The 18,815-nt window shown below is 39.9% G+C and overlaps 1 protein-coding gene and 1 non-coding gene across 2 annotated transcripts; one reads left to right on the forward strand and one right to left on the reverse strand.

Moving 5' to 3' along the window:
• Positions 1–236: 236 nt before the first annotated feature.
• Positions 237–343, reverse strand: LOC141688072 (small nucleolar RNA R71). The gene has a single exon (XR_012561539.1). It is a non-coding gene; the product is annotated as a small nucleolar RNA R71 (small nucleolar RNA).
• A 17,730-nt stretch (positions 344–18,073) lies between these two features.
• LOC141685275 (uncharacterized) lies at positions 18,074–18,490 on the forward strand. Its single transcript, XM_074490388.1, has one exon. It carries the CDS (start codon positions 18,074–18,076, stop codon positions 18,488–18,490), a length of 417 nt encoding a protein of 138 aa, XP_074346489.1.
• Positions 18,491–18,815: the final 325 nt, after the last annotated feature.

An 18,815-nucleotide genomic window follows, 5' to 3' on the forward strand; every position in this document is an offset into this window, starting at 1 on the left:
TTGGAGGGGCTGCGACTGAAGACCCCAACATGCACATAAGGAATTTTTTCAAGATCTGCAGCACTTTCAAGTATAATGGCGTGACTAATGAGGCTATCAAGCTGAGGCTTTTCCCATTCTCACTGAGGGACAAAGCTAAGGACCGGTTACATTCTGAACCAGCTGGGTCCATCACTACTTGGCAAGATCTTGCGCAAAAGTTTCTGGTGAAGTTTTATCCGATGGCAAAGACTGCTGCTATGAGGAGTGCTCTTACTCAGTTTGCGCAACAACCTACAGAATCTATGTGCGAAGCTTGGGAACGCTACAAGGAAATGTTAAGGAAGTGTCCACATCATGGAATGCCCGATTGGATGGTGATCACTGGTTTCCATAATGGTTTGGGGGCCCAATCTCGGCCCATGCTCGATGCAGCAGCTGGAGGTGCCTTATGGGCTAAAAGCTATACCGAGGCTTATAATCTTATCGAGACTATGGCTGCAAATGAGCATTAAAACCCAACTCAGAGGATGATGCCTGGGAAGGTAGCAGGTGTTCTGGAAGTCGATGCAGCCACCGCTATTGCAACACAGCTCCAAGCGTTGTCAATGAAGGTTGTTAATCAAATAGCTATGGTTTGTGAGCTTTGTGCAGGTTCTCATGCTACAGATCAGTGTTCTCTTGTCAACGAATCTGTTCAGTATGTGAATAATTATCAGCGACAACAGCAACCTGTGCCAGCTACTTATCATCCTAATAACAGAAATCATCCAAATTTCAGCTGGGGTAATAATCAGAATGCTATTCAGCCACCATATTAGCAAGGTGTGAGTAAATAGTTTAATCCACCTGGATTCCAGCAAACATAGCAGTATGCTCAAAGGCAATCATATCCTCAACAGGGAAGTGCAGCTGCACCTACTAGTGCTGATTTTGAGGAACTTAAGCTGTTATGCAAAAGTCAGGCAGTTTCTATCAAGACCTTGGAAAACCGAATAGGTCAAATAGCCAATACAGTGCTCAATCGTCAACCTGGCACTCTTCCCAGTGACACAAAAGTACCAGGTAGGAAGGAAGCTAAAGAGCAAGTCAAGGCTATTACTTAAGGTCTGGGAAAGTTGCTAATGTTGAAAAGGCAAAAGAAGGAGAAGCTGAAGTTAGAGATGAAGAAGCTAAGCAAAAGGAGAAAACGGTGGAATCAAGAAAGACTAATGTTGAACATACTCTGCCTGAGGGTAATACAGGGGAGAAACAACTCTATCCTCCACCACCTTTTCCTAAGAGATTGCAGCAACAAATGCTGGATAGACAGTTCGGTAAGTTTCTGGAGGTGTTCAAGAAACTTCACATCAATATACCTTTCACTGAGGCTCTGGAGCAAATACCTAGTTATGCGAAGTTTATGAAGAGTATTCTTTCAAGGAAGGTGAAACTGGATGACCTTGAGACCGTTGCTCTCACGGAAGAATGCAGCGCTGTTCTGCAGCAAAAGTTACCTCCAAAGCTGAAAGATCCAGGTAGCTTCACCATTCCTTGCACCATTGGCAAGTTGACTTTTGACAAGTGCCTTTGTGATTTGGGAGCAAGCATCAATCTGATGCCGTTGTCGATCTTTAAAAAGTTGGATTTGCCTGATCCAAAACCCACATACATGTCTCTACAATTGGCTGATCGTTCTATTACTTACCCAAGGGGCATAGTGGAGGATGTGCTAGTCAAGGTGGATAAGCTCTTCTTTCCTGCAGATTTTGTTATTCTGGATTTTGAGGAAGATAAGAAGATTCCCATAATCTTGGGAAGACCTTTCTTGGCTACTGGCCGTACCTTAATAGATGTGCAGAAAGGTGAACTTACGATGCGGGTACAAGATCAGGATGTGACCTTCAACGTATTCAAGGCAATGAAATTCCCTACAGAAGATGAGGAGTGCTTAAAAGTGGATGTGATTGATTCTGCGGTTACTTCGGAACTCGATCGCATGCTAATGTCTAATGCATTGGAAAAGGCCTTAGTGGGGGATTTTGACAGTGATGATGAGGATGGCAACGAGCAATTACAATATCTGAACGCTTCTCCCTGGAAGCAAAAGCTGGACATGCCGTTTGAATCTCTTGGTGCTTCTGACCTCAAGAATGCTGAAGGAAAGCTCAAACCATCAATAGAGGAAGCACCTACCTTGGAGCTCAAGCCATTACCTGAATACTTAAGGTATGCTTTTTTAGGTGATGCATCTACTTTACCTGTTATTATTGCATCTAACCTTTCAGGTAGTGAGGAAGACAAGCTCTTAAGGATTTTAAGAGAATTCAAATCAGCTATTGGATGGACCATAGCAGACATCAAGGGGATCAGCCCTTCATATTGAATGCATAAAATTCTGCTAGAGGAAGGTAGTAAACCGACTGTTGAACAGCAGCGCAGACTTAATCCTATCATGAAGGAGGTGGTGAAGAAAGAAATTCTGAAATGGCTAGATGCAGGCATCATTTATCCTATTTCTGACAGTTCTTGGGTGAGCCCCGTACAATGTGTACCTAAGAAAGGAGGTATCACTGTGGTAGCAAATAAGAAGAATGAGCTCATCCCCACTCGAACAATTACAGGATGGAGAGTATGCATGGATTATCGAAAGTTGAACAAAGCCACGAGGAAGGATCACTTCCCTCTTCCATTCATTAATCAGATGCTTGACAGGTTGGCTGGTCATGAGTATTATTGTCTTCTGGATGGCTATTCAGGGTATAATCATATTTGTATTGCACCAGAGGATCAGGAAAAGACTACCTTCACTTGTCCATTTGGCACGTTTGCTTTTCGCAGAGTTTCGTTTGGGTTATGTGGCGCCCCGGCCACTTTTCAGAGATGTATGATGGCTATATTCTCTGACATGATTGGAAATAATGTCGAGGTGTTCATGGACGACTTCTCCGTCTTTGGACATTCGTATGATGAATGTTTGAATAATCTTCGCGCCGTACTCAAAAGGTGCGTGGAAACTAATTTGGTGCTCAATTGGGAGAAATGTCATTTTATGGTGCGTGAAGGCATTATTCTTGGGCATAAGGTCTCTAGCAAGGGTCTGGAGGTGGACAAGGCCAAGGTGGGAGTCATTGAAAATCTTCCACCACCTAGTTTTGTGAAAGGAATTCGTAGTTTTCTTGGTCATGCGGGTTTTTATCGGCGATTCATCAAGGACTTTTCGAAGATATCTAAGTCGTTGTGCAATTTGCTTGAGAAAGATGTGCCTTTCAAATTTGATGATGAATGTTTGGCGGCATTCGAGACTCTCAAGAAGAGTTTGATCAGTGCACCAGTTATTAGAGCACCAGATTGGACAGAGCCATTTGAGATGATGTGTGATGCGAGTGATTATGTGGTAGGTGCAGTTCTGGGACAGCGCAAGAATAATCTCTTTCATGTGGTCTACTATGCGAGTAAGACCTTAAATGGGGCCCAAATGAACTACACCACTACGGAGAAGGAGCTCTTGGCTATAGTCTTTGGTTTTGAGAAATTTCGATCTTATCTGCTTGGGACTAAAGTAACAGTATTCACTGATCATGCGGCCATTCGCTATTTGGTTTCCAAGAAGGATTCGAAGCCGAGACTCATTCGTTGGGTGCTCTTACTTCAGGAATTTGAGTTAGAAATCAAGGATCGAAAAGGTACTGAGAATCAAGTAGCTGACCATCTCTCTAGGTTGGAGAATCCCGAGTCTACTTCACAAGATAGGACATTAATCAATGAATCTTTTTCGGATGAGCAGTTGTTCGCAGTTCAGGAGGAAGAGCCATGGTTTACAGATATTGTAAACTATCTTGTCAGCAATAGAATGCCTCCTAATTTGACCTCCGCTCAAAAGAAGAAGTTTCTGCATGAGGTAAAGTGGTATATGTGGGATGAACCATATTTGTTTAGACAGGGAGCTGACCAGATCATCAGGAGATGTATCCCGTTCTGTGAGACGGAGGGGATATTACGAGACTGCCACTCCACAGTTTATGGTGGACACTATGGTGGTGAGAAGACGATAGCTCGTATTCTGCAAGCAGGTTTTTTCTAGCCTACTTTGTTTAAGGATGCTCATCAGTTTGTTTTAAGGTGTGATCGTTGCTAAAGAGTGGGAAAATTGACGAGAAAGGATGAGATGTCGTTAAATGTGATGCTTGAAGTCGAGGTCTTTGATGTTTGGGGAATCGATTTCATGGGGCCTTTTGTCTCGTCCTGCAATAATTAGTACATCTTGCTAGCAGTTGATTATGTCTCAAAATGGGTAGAAGTCAAAGCTCTACCAACAAATGATGCAAAGGCAGTGCTGAATTTTCTTCATAAGCAGATTTTTACAAGGTTTGGAACACCTCGGGTAATCATAAGTGATGAAGGGTCGCATTTCTGCAACCGTAAGTTCACTTCTATGATGCAGCGTTATAATGTCAATCATCGAGTTCCTACTTCCTATCATCCGCAAACAAATGGTCAAGTGGAAGTGTCTAACAAAGAGATCAAGCGCATTCTAGAGAAGGTTGTTTGTCCATCAAGGAAGGATTGGTCTTTAAAGCTCGATGAAGCTGTTTGGGCTTACAGAACAGCATACAAAACTCCACTTGGTATGTCCCCGTTTCAGTTGGTGTACGGTAAGGGATGTCATTTACCTGCGGAGCTTGAGCATAAGGCCTACTTGGCGTTGAAAAAGTTGAACCTGGATTTAGATGCAGCTGGTAAGAAAAGAATGCTTCAGCTTAATAAACTTGATGAATTCCGACTTCAAGCGTACGAGAATAACAAAATGTACAAGGAAAAGGTGAAGAGGTGGCACGATAGGAAGCTACATCCTAAGTTATTCGTGTCGGGGCAACAAGTTCTCTTATTCAACTCTCGTCTCCGACTTTTTCCTGGGAAGTTGAAATCGAGGTGGTCTGGACCTTTTATTGTCAAAACTGTGTTTCCACATGGAGCGGTGGAAATTTTTGAGAATGATCCGGACCAAGCATTCAAGGTTAATGGTCAGCGTTTGAAGCACTACTATGGGGACATGGCAAACCGAGAAGTGGTTAGTGCCATTTTATTGACTACTTGAGAAAGGTACGCAACGTCAAGCTAATGACGAAAAAGAAGCGCTGCGTGGGAGGCAACCCATGATTTGTTATTACAGGAACCCTTAGAAGTTAATAACCTATCCAAAAACACAAAAAAATCAGAAAATCGGGACTAAATTTTTTTTTCCCGTGACCCCCTGAGCGCCCGCTCAGCTCTGCTGAGCGACCGCTTAGGGGTCGGCTGCCAGAAATTTTTTTACAGTTCATAAAAATAAAAAAAAATTCAGAAAATTAAAAAAACCCAACACAGCCCATAAACCCACGAATTCTTTTCCTATTACTCCATGATTTTTATCCCTCAACCCCACTCCTAATCTAATTTAACCTAATCCACACCCTATATATACATACACCTATCCTACATATCTCCCACAAACTTTCTACACTTAAACTCTCTCCCAAACACAAAAACTCAGTTCTTAAACACTTTTATTCAAGATTCAATGGCACCCAAGAGAGCACGAACTATTGATAGCAGCAGCACAGTCCCTACTGCTGATTCATCGAGGGGTACAGCTGTAAGGCCTCGGTTGAATGACAGAGCTGCGGAGGAGGAGTACACTAGGCTTTTAGGGAAGCCAATTCTGAAAGAGAGAGGGTTTTTACCATCGGGGAGGGATGGTGAGTTGCTACCCATGATTGCAGAGAAGGGGTGGATAGCTTTTTGTGAGTCGCCCGAAGCAGTGCCGATGAGCGTGGTTCACGAGTTCTATGCGAATGCGAAGGCCAAAAAAATGGGTTTTCTGTGGTCCGAGGGCTGACGGTTGATTATCACCCAGCGGCGATTCGCCATGTGATTGGGTAGCGAGAGAGGAAGCCCGAGGAGGAGAACTGGAATGAGAAGACTGCTGAGGATTTTGACTTAGATTTGATTTGTGCTACTCTCTGTAGGCCGGGCACAGTTTGAACCTTCAAGACCGGCACTAATGAGTATCGTCACTTCCCGGCGATCGCTATGAACAGGTATGCCCGTGCATGGAATGCATTTATTTGTGCTAATATTTTGCCTTCTTCGCATGCACACGATGTCACAGTTGAGAGAGCACGGTTGTTGTGGGAAATTCTTAATGAGGAGTACTATGTGGACCTTGATGAGTTTATCTACCAAGGAATTCTGAAGTTTTTGAGGGGAGCTAAGCATATGAACATCCCTTATGCATCCACGGTCATGAAGCTTTGCTGAGCAGTGGGAGTGAACTGGCCGGCTCATGAGCAGTTGCAGTTGCCGGCCGCTCCGATTGATTCTGGGACTCTGAATGGGATGCAGGAGTGGACCGGTGGTGAGCCCGAGGAGCATGGGCTGGGTTATCATCTTCCAGGAGGGCGTCCAGCAAGAGGTGCTACTATGGCTAGGCCTAGGCGTGATGAGGCTCGTTCTTCGAGAGCTCAGGAGGGTGCTGGGATGGCTGATACCCAGTATAAGAGGCTTTCACGGCGGATGGATGCCATGAACGAGACGCAGAGCAGGTTTGCTCAGGAGCTCACCCTTGCGTTAGGGACTGCTTTTCGGGGCCTTGGAGCTGATATCCAGTGGCCAGTTTTTGGTGAGGACTCTGCATACCCGCCACCTGATACTACACCCATTGAGGGTGATGATGATGATGACTCCGAGTAGGTATACCCTGTGTTCCTTTCTACTACCTTCACTGGGGACAGTGAAGATTTTAAGTTTGGGGGTGGTAGTTAAGGAATATTTTGTGTGTGTCATATAGTTGCATATTCATGATAGTTTAGTTTATATAGTTGCATAATTTTTGCCATATAGTTTTTTTTTTATTTTATAGCTTTATTTGTTTATCATGTCATGTAGCTCATGCATATACCAAGATCCCTTTTGCGATGATTTATCGACTGAATTGTGATATTGATGCGAGTGTAGTGATATCATTAAAGTGATATTGAGTCGTGTAGGTTGATATGCATGCTAGAAGCACTTGTAGTTTCACTAAGTCTTAGAGAATGCTTAAGGGCTGGATTGTTGTTATGATCTGATTATTTTCGAGGTTAATCTATTTATTATGCTTAGAATTCGATAATAGGTTCTTAGTGATAAAGGCATGAAAAAGAAAAAATAGAGTAAAAATGGAATTTGTTGCTAGTTGTGGCTAGGCGTCAAATGGCTAGTAGCCGGCTCGCATGTTATGCGAGTAGTCTAGGGTTGAGCAAGATGGAGCGAAACACACTTGCTCAGATTTTCAAAAAAAAAAAAGAAAAAAAAAGAAGAAAAGAAAAAATTTTGTGGTGTTTATGCATAATTGATCACGAGTGGGCTCTTTGGTATTCGAGTTATTAAGTTCTTAGGGGACTTTGTGCCTAGTGACCTAAGGCTTTTAGAGTCTGGGATCCGCTAACCTAACGCTCGTTACATGGATACCATTGTATAAGTCTTTTGTGGACCTCACTCATTGCACGCTCAAATAAGCATTGTTGTCTTGAATAAAAAGCATGATTCCGTAATAAGCTCCAAAATTCTTGTAGTGTTATATGTCGCTTTGTGCCTAGAATTTTTATTCTTTGTATAATCATGTGAGTGCCTTGATCATAATTGAGTCATAATAATTGGTTTAGTTCCGAAGCATATCTGTTAAGCATCTGCATACACCATGTTTCTGGCTGTATGTTCGTTTGCATGAGTTTATTGATCTTTAGTCGCCTAACTGCATTTGTTGAGATGTTGCAATTTGGTTGGTTTGTTCGTAGTAAGGGGGATCGCTACATTTTCATATAGATTGCATTCATGCATGTTTTTTTTATTTGTTTTTGAGTCTGTGACGCTTGAGGACAAGCATCGATTTAAGTTTGGGGGGTGTGATAAGTGGCATTTTATACCACTTAGAACATCTTAAAATGGCTTAAATTGGTACCTTGAAATCAAGTATTTTGTGTATTTGATGCGTTTTTCTAGTGTATGCATTTCAGGGTATTAGTTGCATTTCGGAGGAGTAATCATCAAGAATAAGCCTTGGCATGTGTTCACCATTGAGAGAGGAAAGAAAGGGGCAGATTACAGCGAAAAAACGGAGCAAACTCAGGATTTTTCCAGTAGGGTCCTGAGCGCCCGCTCAGCAATGCTGAGCGGCCGCGCAGGAAGCTGAGCGCCCGCTCAGCTATGCTGAGCGGCCGTGCAGGGTCGGGAAATTAAATAGTTGTTTTTAGACTTCTACTTCTGTTTGGCTTCCACTTCTATGTAATCTGAGTTTTATGGGACTATTATATAAGTAGATTTGGAGACGTTTTCACGAGAGAGGATCGTGCTATTAAGCAAGGAGCGAAGGAGATAAGGAAGAAGACCGTTTTAGCACACAGCAACGAAGAAGAAACATATTTTCTTGTTATTCTTGTTTCGTTGTAACGTTGGATGCTAGTTTTCTTACTTTGAACCTATTTACTCTTATGACGTACTCTGGTTTAATATAATTAGTTTAGTTATTATTTTCTTGTGTTTGTTTATCATGATTTCATATGAACCCATGATGACTATGAGTGCTATTATGGGCTAATCGTGATCATGGGGTTGCAACGGATTTATTATGGAATTCTTTAGTTAATTGTTTAATACTTTAGTGTGTGATGATTGTATGATATCTAGTATTGGTTATGCGTATTCGTCTTATGTGCATCGTGAACATATAAGATAGGGTGTTAATCTCTTGTGAAGCGACGGTGGATCTTGAGATTTAGAACTTGCCATGCTAGCATAGGTTCATGTATGATGTGCATGATTAGTGGGTAAATCTAACAGTTTTATTCGCCCTTTGTAATCAAAAGGAATAACTCGTGCTTAAATCATTGTGTTGTCAATTTCTGTAGACATATAGGAACTCAACATAATTGATGACTATTCAACTTCTATCTTAATTGTGGATGTTTGGTAGAATGGTATTAGTACAATGAAAGTTGGCTTTTATCAGTTTCGTGTTATTCGATTAATATCATCACTGTTACATGTTAAAGGTAATAACAATAACTATTGAAGGAAGTAGTAATGAAGTTGTGATCTCATGAGTGTTTTAATATTGATAATTGAAGTGTTAATTAAGTGATTAATTAAGTAATTAATTGTAGTTAATATTTAGTCAACAATTCTAAGTGTTAGTGTCTTAACATTGAGAAGTAATCATACATTGGTGTGTGAGTTTAATTAGACAATAATTAGTCTGAGTCTCTGTGGGAATAAACTAGAAAGTATTCTATATTACTTGCGAACGCGTATACTTGCGTGAATATTAGCGCGTGTTTTCGCCCTAACAGTTCACAATGTCTGTGAACCATGGTTTTTCTCCTTGCACCCCAAACAACTGCTCATCGGGAAAAGACTCATTTATCAATGTCTCGTCATGTGAAGTTGTACTTAGTTCTTCTATATGAGAGAGCTGATCTGCAACTGGATTCTCAGTACGTTTCATATCCTTGATCTCCAACTCAAACTCCTGAAGTAAAATAACCCATCGAATCAATCTAGGTTTCATGTCCTTCTTCGAGACGAGATAGCGAATCGTAGCGTGATCAGTGAAAACTGTCACCTTCGTCCCAAGCAAATAAGATCGAAACTTCTAAAAACCGTAGAAAATGGATAAAAGTTCCTTCTCAGTAGTAGTATAATTCAGCTGTACCATTGAGGGTCTTACTAGCATAGTAAACCACATTAAATATATTTTTCTTCCTTTTCCCAAGAACTGCTTCCACTGCATAGTCATTTGCATCGCACATCATTTCAAAAAGCTCATTCCAATCAGGTGCAGTTATGACAGGTGCCGTGATAAAATTCTTCTTTAAGCTCTCAAAAGCAGCTCGACACTCGTCATCAAACTTGAAAGGGACATCTTTCTCTAGTAAATTGCACAATGGTTTAGAGATTTTAGAGAAGTACTTGATGAACCGCCGATAGAAACCCGCATGACCAAAAAAACTGCGGACTCCCTTAATAGAAATTGGTGGAGGGAGGTTTTCAATGACTTCCACCTTGGCTTTATCCACCTTAATACCTTTACTAGAGACCTTGTGCCCAAGAATGATGCCTTGTTGCATCATAAAGTGACATTTCTCCCAATTGAGAACCATATTGGTCTCAACACACCTTTTAAGAAGTGTGCCAAGATTTTGCGAGCACTCGTCGAAAAAATCTCTGAACACAGAAAAATCATCCATGAACACCTCCACATTCTGACCAATCATGTTAGAGAAGATAGCCATCATGCATCTCTGAAATGTGGCAGGTGCACCACATAACCTAAAAGAAACTCTTCTGAAGGCAAAAGTACCAAACAGAAAAGTGAAGGTAGTCTTTTCCTGATCTTCTGGAGCAATGCAAATCTGATTATAACCCGAATAGCCATCCATAAGACAATAGTATTCATTCCCAGCCAACTTGCCAAGCATCTGATCAATAAAAGGAAGAGGGAAGTGATCTTTCCCTGTGGCTTTGTTCAACTTCTTGTAATTCATGCAAACTCTTCACCCCGTGTCTGTTCGAGTAGGAATGAGCTCATTCTTTTCATTAGCAACCACGGTGATGCCTCCTTTTCATCGGCACACACTGAACTGGACTCACCAAAGAACTGTCAGAAGTAGGATAGATGATCCCTGCATCGAGCCACTTAAGAATTTCCTTCTTCACGACCTCTTTCATTATCGGATTTAGCCTTCTTTGTTGCTCAACAGTCGGCTTGCTTTCTTCTTCTAGCAAAATTTTATGCATGCAATAAGAAGGGTTGATTCCCTTGATGTCTGCTATAGTCCATCCAATTGCCTCCTTGAACTCTCTCAGAATTCTTAAGAGTTTTTCCTCATCACTACCTTAAAGGTCAGATGCAATAATAACTAGAAAAGTAAATGCATCACCTAAAAACATATACATCAAGTGTTAAGGCAAAGGTTTAAGCTCGAGTGTAGGAGCTTCCTCAATCGATGGCTTGAGACGCCCCTCAACATTTTTGAGTTATAAAATTCCAAGAGATTCAAAAGGCATACCCATCCTTCCCTTCCAAGGAGAAGCATTCAAATACTGCAACTACTCATCACCTTCATCATCTTCACTATCTGAATTTCCCATCAAGGCCTTCTCTAAGGCACCAGTCCTTAGCATTTGATCAAGCTCTGAAGTAACCACAGAATCAACTTAATCCATTTTTAAGCACTCCTTATTATCAGTAGGGAATTTTATGGCATTGAAAACATTAATGGTCACATCCTGATCCAGCACTGGCATAGTGAGTTCACCCTTTTACACATCAATCAAGGTTCGGCCAGTAGCCAAGAATGGTTTTCCCAAGATTATGGGAATCTTTTTATCTTCCTCGAAATCAAGAATTACAAAGTCAGCATGAAAGATGAGTTTATCCACCTTGACCAAGACATCCTCCACAATGCCTCGTGGATATGTAATAGAATGAATGGCCAACTGCAAGGACATTTATGTAGGCTTTGGATCAGGTAAATCTAACTTCTTGAAGACAGATAAAGGCATCAGATTGATGCTAGCTCCTAAATCACATAAAGACTTATCGAACGACAATTTTCCAATGGTGCAAGGAATAGTAAAGCTTCTAGGATCTCTAAGCTTCGGAGGCAACTTTTATCGCAGCACAGCACTGCATTCCTCCGTAAGAGCAACGGTCTCTAAGTCATCGAGAGCTCCAACGAAAGGTATATTGTTATGAAGTATCTTGAACACCTCCATAAAATTAGTAAATTGCTTATCAAACTTTTGCTTCTGCAGCCTCTTATGAAAAGGACATGGACGATAGATCTATTTCTCCACTGTATTACTCTCAGGAGGAGCGTGTTCCACAGTTTTCTTCCTTGCTTCCACTTCTGCTTCCTTCTGTACATCTTTTTCAGCCACAACTTCCTCTTCCGGAATTTGAGATTTTTCGGAGCTTGCAACCTTCCTAGACCTTAATGTAATTGCCTTAACATGTTCTTTTGCTTCCTTCTTTCCTGGAACTTATGTGTCACTAGGGAGTGTACCAGTTTGTCAATTCAGCAAGACATTGGCAATATGCCCAATTTGATTGTCCAAGGTCTTAATAGAAACCACTTGGCTCTTGCACATGAGCCTCAACTCCTCCAATTCATATTTTTCATTAGATTGTTGAAGTTGGAGTTGTTGTCTTGGTACATACTGTGGTTGTTGAAAACCGGGAGGCTTGATTAATTTTTCTGCATACTACTGATAAGGCTGTTGCACCGCATTCTGATTGTTGCTCCAGCTGAAGTTAGGATGATTGTGACTGTTGGGATGATAAGTGGCTGGAACTGGCTGCGACCCATGAAAGTTGCTCACGAACTGTGCTGATTCATTAGAAATAGCACACTGCTCCGTATCATGCGCACCAGCACAAAGCTCACAAACACTTGTGATCTGATTAACTCCATAATTAGCCAAAGAATCCACCTTCATCATTAAAGCCTTAAGCTGAGCAGGTATAGCAGTAGCTGCATTTACCTCCAGAATTCCTGCTACCTTGCCTTGAGGAAGTCTTTGAGAAGGATTCTGGTACTCATTAGCAGCCATCAGTTCAATCAACTCATAAGCTTCATTGTAGCTCTTAGCCTATAAGGCTCCACCTGATGCTGCATCAAGCATGGGTCTAGACTGTTCTATTGTAATGACGCATTTTGCACATTGTCTACTTTTCAATATATTGTCTTTATATGGTGTTTTATCATCAAGTCAACCTGAATTTATGTCTATAATTGCATTAGACATAAATTGGGGGAGACTGTTGCGAATATGTTATAGTCTTGATGATAACTCACCAAAACACCTTAAGTAGAATTGTTAAGTGTCATTTAGAAGCCTCTAACGGATAACCACACTCTGTCTATCCGTTGAAGAAGTAGCTTATATTAGTAAGTGTGTAGCATATTCTGTACACAATGATAGCTGAAGGATTTGGGGTTATAGTGATTTCTAAGTCATTTGACTACTAGCAAGATATACAAAATAGGTGGGCTAAGTGTAGATATAAAATGCCTTGTAATTTTGTACAAGTGAAAGAGTATCAACTTCTAAGAAAATATCTTCAACTGCTAAACTACAAGATTCAACGGATGACTCAATATGCCTTCAAAAGATAAGCTAGTTAAGAGGTCTTCAACTGATATCAGATAAAGTTTCAACGGATGTTAACAAGAAAGTTTCAACGGATGACACTAGTATAATGTCAACGGATAACATCAATGAAACTTCAACGAATGATCAACATGATAACAGCTGAACATGACTTGACAGAGGCTGACAGAGTCACATGAGTTGATAGTGCACAAAAGAAATGTGGCAACCTGGTTACAGGTTTTAGAAGAAAGTGAAGCATTTCCATTTCAATGCAAAATAAGATCGTTCAAAGATGTGATATTTTACTTGAATTTCATTGGACAATGAGATGAAGAAGCATGTGCATGGACGTAGCTTGTTTATTGCACATGTAAACTTGGTTGAATATAAATCAAGTATAACGAGTATTTAGAATAAGAGGTAAGAACTCAAAAGTTTAGCAAACCGTATCTTTAGAAAATACTCTCAAGTTCAAAGTTATAAGAAAATACTTGTAAGCAGTTGTGTGCAATTTACATCACATAGATTTTCTCAAATATACATCTCTGATGGAAAGACAAATCCACCAGAAATTTTTTATAAATTATGTTAATTTACTTTGTGCGAGTAGAATACTTCGACAATTTTATCTGCATTTTTGCTTATTTAAAAACATAGTTGTATATTTTATTAAAAAAAATAAGTAAAGAGAAAGATACCAGAATTTCATTTAACCTTCTTCTGTAATTTTGTTGTTATATTGTTGGGAAATAACATAAATTTATGGGATTTCATTAGATTTCACTTTTTTATTTAAATATTTAAATTTGACTTAATTCGTGGTCACTTTTTTATTAACATTTATTACGAATCTAAGTTTGATATTGAACTCTCAAATATATAGGATTAATTATATAGTCACCCATCTGTATAACAGTCTCATTAAATAATTTCTCTTTTGATAATTATCCATATTTTGCTTAACGAAACTCGTAATACAAAATTGACAAAAGCAATAGTTGTACTTATAGTTGTTGTAAAGTATGCCTAGATGTCATGTCAATAAAATACAAGCATGCAAATAATGGGACCAGTGAGCTACCCATAAATTTTCTCCTTTGCAGAGTGAACGAGGGATTTTAGAATTTTTAAGATATCAGTTTCATAGAGTTTCAGTATACAATTTATTTTCATAATTTTATTTTCATTTAAGTTAAACATGAATCTAATTTAAAATTGAAATTTGTTTCTTCAGTTTAAAATTATATGATTTAGTTTGAATTTTTAATGTTAGTCAGTTTTGGATTAACTTTATACTAAGTTTTTAGCTATCTATATAAGATTTAATCAAAGTGCACATAATAAAAAAAATGGAAAAGGAAATTCCTACAAAACTGTAAAATGGAAGAAAAGATGATTTATAAACATGAATTTACTGAACATTCGATTTTCTTTATGTACTTTCTTTTGTGGCAAAAAAATACACTACGAGACCCGAAATATATATTAATTTAAAAATAAATGAGTATGTTATTTATTTATCGATTAATGAATAGTAATTTATTTAAATATTTTATTTAGATTTTCTTCTTGATTTAAATTTTATGGAATCCTCATTTTTTGTGAAGTCCTAGAGTTCAGACACATTTTTCCATTAAAATATAAAGTAAAATATTCAAGAACATATTATTTTGTGAATTAAACATTACAGTTTTAGTAAAAATCAAGCAATATACTTACAATTATGAGTAGAAAATTGTAAAAAATATTATTTTACAAAACATGTTCTATTTGGAGAACATAAACATTTTTATTCTACTTGCAAAATACATATGAAATTTGCAAGATTTTTATTTCAAAAGTGATGCTTATATAAAATATTTGTAAAGTAATATGGTTTGTAATATGTTACGTAATATTTTAATTGCATAATCTAAGTGAACTTCGAGACTCCACCAAAATAAAAGTTAATTTTATAATTATATTGTTAAATATATTTTGTTTTGACAAGACTTTTTATACACATGTACCTTAAATTTACTATAACTAGTTATATTTTACCTAATATGTAATTACATTCATCTTTTTTAAAAAATAGATTAGTTATTCATAAGTGTGTACATTGCACAAAATTAAGGATGATATACATTTTATGGAGGAAAAACTACAATCAGTTTTAAAAGCATATTTCGAAAAGATATGGCTCATAATTGTGTAAAAATTATTTATATATCAAATTTAGTCACATATTATTTATATATTTTTAGAGATATTGTACTTCGCTTGCTTATATTTATATAGAGTAGTAAAAAAAATTATTGGTCAATGTGTTTAATAAAATTATTCATTAAACTTACCCAAGTCTGAGTAGAAAAAATTATACTCCCTCCGCCCCTAAATACCTTTTGTATTAGACACGTTTGCCAATACACACTTTTGTTAATATCTTTAATTTCGTATTAGTATTAAATATAAAAACTCATTATATTAAAGTACTTATACATACGAATTCAACAAGATCACCGATATGGATAGAAAATACATCTTAAAGACACATTAAATGTCGCATTAATTGCACTTGGGCTTCTTGTCTAAAAGTATACAGAACTGTCTGGTGCGAACTCATAGCAGACTCAAGACGGCCATGTAGACAAGGTCCACGAACACAAGCTGTTCACAGACTAGGCCCTATACGGCTGGAAGAGCAAAAACATGTGTTCTAAACCGACTCAAAGTCCTACACAGAACGTTCTGGAGCTCCTTCCTCAATAGGACTCCTAATCACCATCTAAGTTGGAGACTTGTCCACCAAGTCTCCTAACAGAAGTCTAACACTATACTCACCTCTATATAAAGGGCTCTACCCGTCAACCTAGAACTACGTTTTTGGCTTGATTCTCTACAACACAAAGATACGTAGGCATCTTGCAAGGATCGATAGTCCCGAATGCAAGGGAAACATTAAAACTCGAAACTCACCAACCCTAGCAATAAATACTAAAGTACTAAGGTTTTTATTCCACAACATTTGGCATCGTCTGTAGGAAGACTACAACAATCTTGGTGAATACACGGGAAAAAAATAATAGTGGAACAGACATTCCTGTTCCACCGCGAGCAATCGCATCAGCGGTGGAAGTACCACCACACTCAACTTATGCCTCCACCCAAGGAGGAACCCTGGTAGGGGCAACCGAGGCTCAGCCACAAGGGACGAATCCCCCGGCTCCTCAAGGGACGAATCCCTAACTTCAGCAGCTACATGCACCTATGAACTCTTAACCCCTTGGGTATGAGTACTCGATGATTGTGACTACTAACCCCCCTTATGCGATGCCACTATACCCCAAAGTTGGAGGGAGTAAGTACTCTAACTGGAGTGAAGCACAAGGGCGGACGCCCCAATACATATATGGCTTGGCTCCTATTCCAGAGGATCAAGAATTCTCTAGACCTTATACTGAAAGAGACTCTGAGTCATCGGATGATGATGTTGCTCCAAGAAGGAGGCGTGCTGGCAAGGAGCCGATGGCTGACACTGAACAACGCTCCAGGAGCACTCACGGGATGAATCCCCAAGATGTTTAAGAGAGGATCAGGGTTCATGAAGCTCAGATCCAAAGGCTGAAGCGAACCCTGGAGACACATCTGGCCCCAAGACCCCCACTTGCTCCAAGGCGGAGAAATCCTCCTCCAATCATAGACCTGGATGATCCAATACCAAGAAGGGCAGTTGCCCTAAGGGCTGATCACCATTCACTGATGAGATAATGAATGCTCACATCTCAAGGAAGTTCAAGATTCTCACCATTAAAGCATACGATGGTACTGGCGACCCTGCTAATCATGTTAGGACGTTCTCTAACGCCCTGTTGCTACAGCCCGTGAATGACACTATTAAGTGTCGGGCCTTCCCTCAAACCCTATCGGGTATGGCTCAAAGGTGGTACAGTCGTCTGCCCCCAAACTCTATTGGATCCCTTAAGGACTTGAGCCAAGCTTTCATCAAGCAATTCATAATTGGCAGAGTGTACGAGAAGAGTTCAACCTCTCTCATGGGCATAATCCAAGGAGCAAAGGAGTCCCTGAGAGAATATCTGAATCGATTTATGAAGGAGGCTTTGAAGATCCCTGATCTTGATGATAATGTAGCTATGATAGCCCTACAACAAGGGACTAGAGACGAGTTCTTTAAAATGTCCCTGGCTAAGCGACCTCCCGAAAGTATGTTGCAGCTCCAGGATAGAGCTGGGAAATATATCAAGGTGGAGGAGATATGTAGAAGACAGCTGTGAATAATGAACCTACTGGAAACAAAAAGAGGAAGACGGATCGAGAGTATGACGCTAAGGACAAGTATCCACGAATTGGCAAAAGCTCTGACTCCTCCTCTTCTAAGAAGAATCAGCAACCAACGTTTGCTGAGTATGTGATGTTGAACGCTCCAAGGAGCCAAATCCTTATGGAAATTGAGAAGGACAAAGATTTCAAATGGCCGAAGCTACTAAGGCGGGACTCCGAGAAAAGAGACAAGAGTCGGTACTGCAGGTTTCACAAAGATGTCGGTCATGATACTGACGATTGTAGGCAACTCAAAGATGAGATTGAGTATCTGATCCGAAGGGGAAATTTTGGACGTTTCACCAAGGGTGAAGAGGCCGGAGGCCAAAAGAGAGATAATGATCGAAGAGATGATGATCAGAGGGGTAACGACAGAGATCGCAACCCACAACCCCGAGGGCCAGTAATCAATATGATCTTAGGAGGACCTACAGCAGCTGGTACTACAAGGAACTCCCGAAAAGCTTATGGAAAAGAAGTAATGAGCATAGTTGGAGATCCATCTAAGCGTTCTAAGTCAGAGATGACGCTTGAATTTGGTGACCCGGACCTTGAAGGTTTGAAATTTCTTTAGGACGATCCTCTAGTTATCACTCTGATAATTGGAAATTGTCCTATTATGAGGGTCCTAGTGGACAATGGAGCTTCCATGGACATTCTGTTCCATGACACATTTATAAGGATGGGCTACAACGATTTTCAACTAACTCCATATAACGCACCCATCTACGGATTCAACCATGTGGAATGCAAAGTCGAAGGAGTAATACAACTTCCCATAATTATCGGGGAAGAGCCCAGGGAGGCCACACAGATGTTGAACTTCCAGGTTGTGAAGGAAGCCTCTACCTATAACGCTATTATGGGTAGAATAGGGATCCATGCTTTTAAGGCTATACCCTTAACCTACCATATGGTACTGAAGTTCCCAAATAGGAATGGTGTTGGAGAAGCGAGAGGAGATCAGAAAATGGCCCGCATTTGCTATGTTGGAGCACTTAGACCTGATGGAACTGGGGGCAGGTACTCTCCATAGAAGACATGGATGTCCGAGAGAATGACGAACTACGAGGGAAGTCAACTGAGTACTTGGTCCCAATTCCATTAGATCCATTGGACCCGGAGAAGATCATGTACATTGGACCATCTCTGGACAAGCCCTTGAAGGGCCGAATGATAACTTTCCTCCGTGAAAACAATGATGTATTTGCTTGGACAACAGCTGATATGCCTGGGATTTACTCAAACCTTATAACTCATAGGTTGAATGTTGATCCAACTCGGAAGGCTGTAAAGTAAAAGAAGAGAACTTATGCCCCTGATAGGCTGGAAGCCATTAAGCAAGAGGTCGAGAAGCTTTT

The sequence above is a fragment of the Apium graveolens genome, chromosome 9 (assembly GCF_009905375.1).
Source record: "Apium graveolens cultivar Ventura chromosome 9, ASM990537v1, whole genome shotgun sequence".
Lineage (NCBI taxonomy): Eukaryota > Viridiplantae > Streptophyta > Magnoliopsida > Apiales > Apiaceae > Apium > Apium graveolens.

Coding starts and splice junctions, on each gene's coding strand:
- LOC141685275 (XM_074490388.1), top strand. CDS start 18,074: ATGAGGGTCCTAGTGGACAATGGAGCTTCCATGGACATTCTGTTCCAT.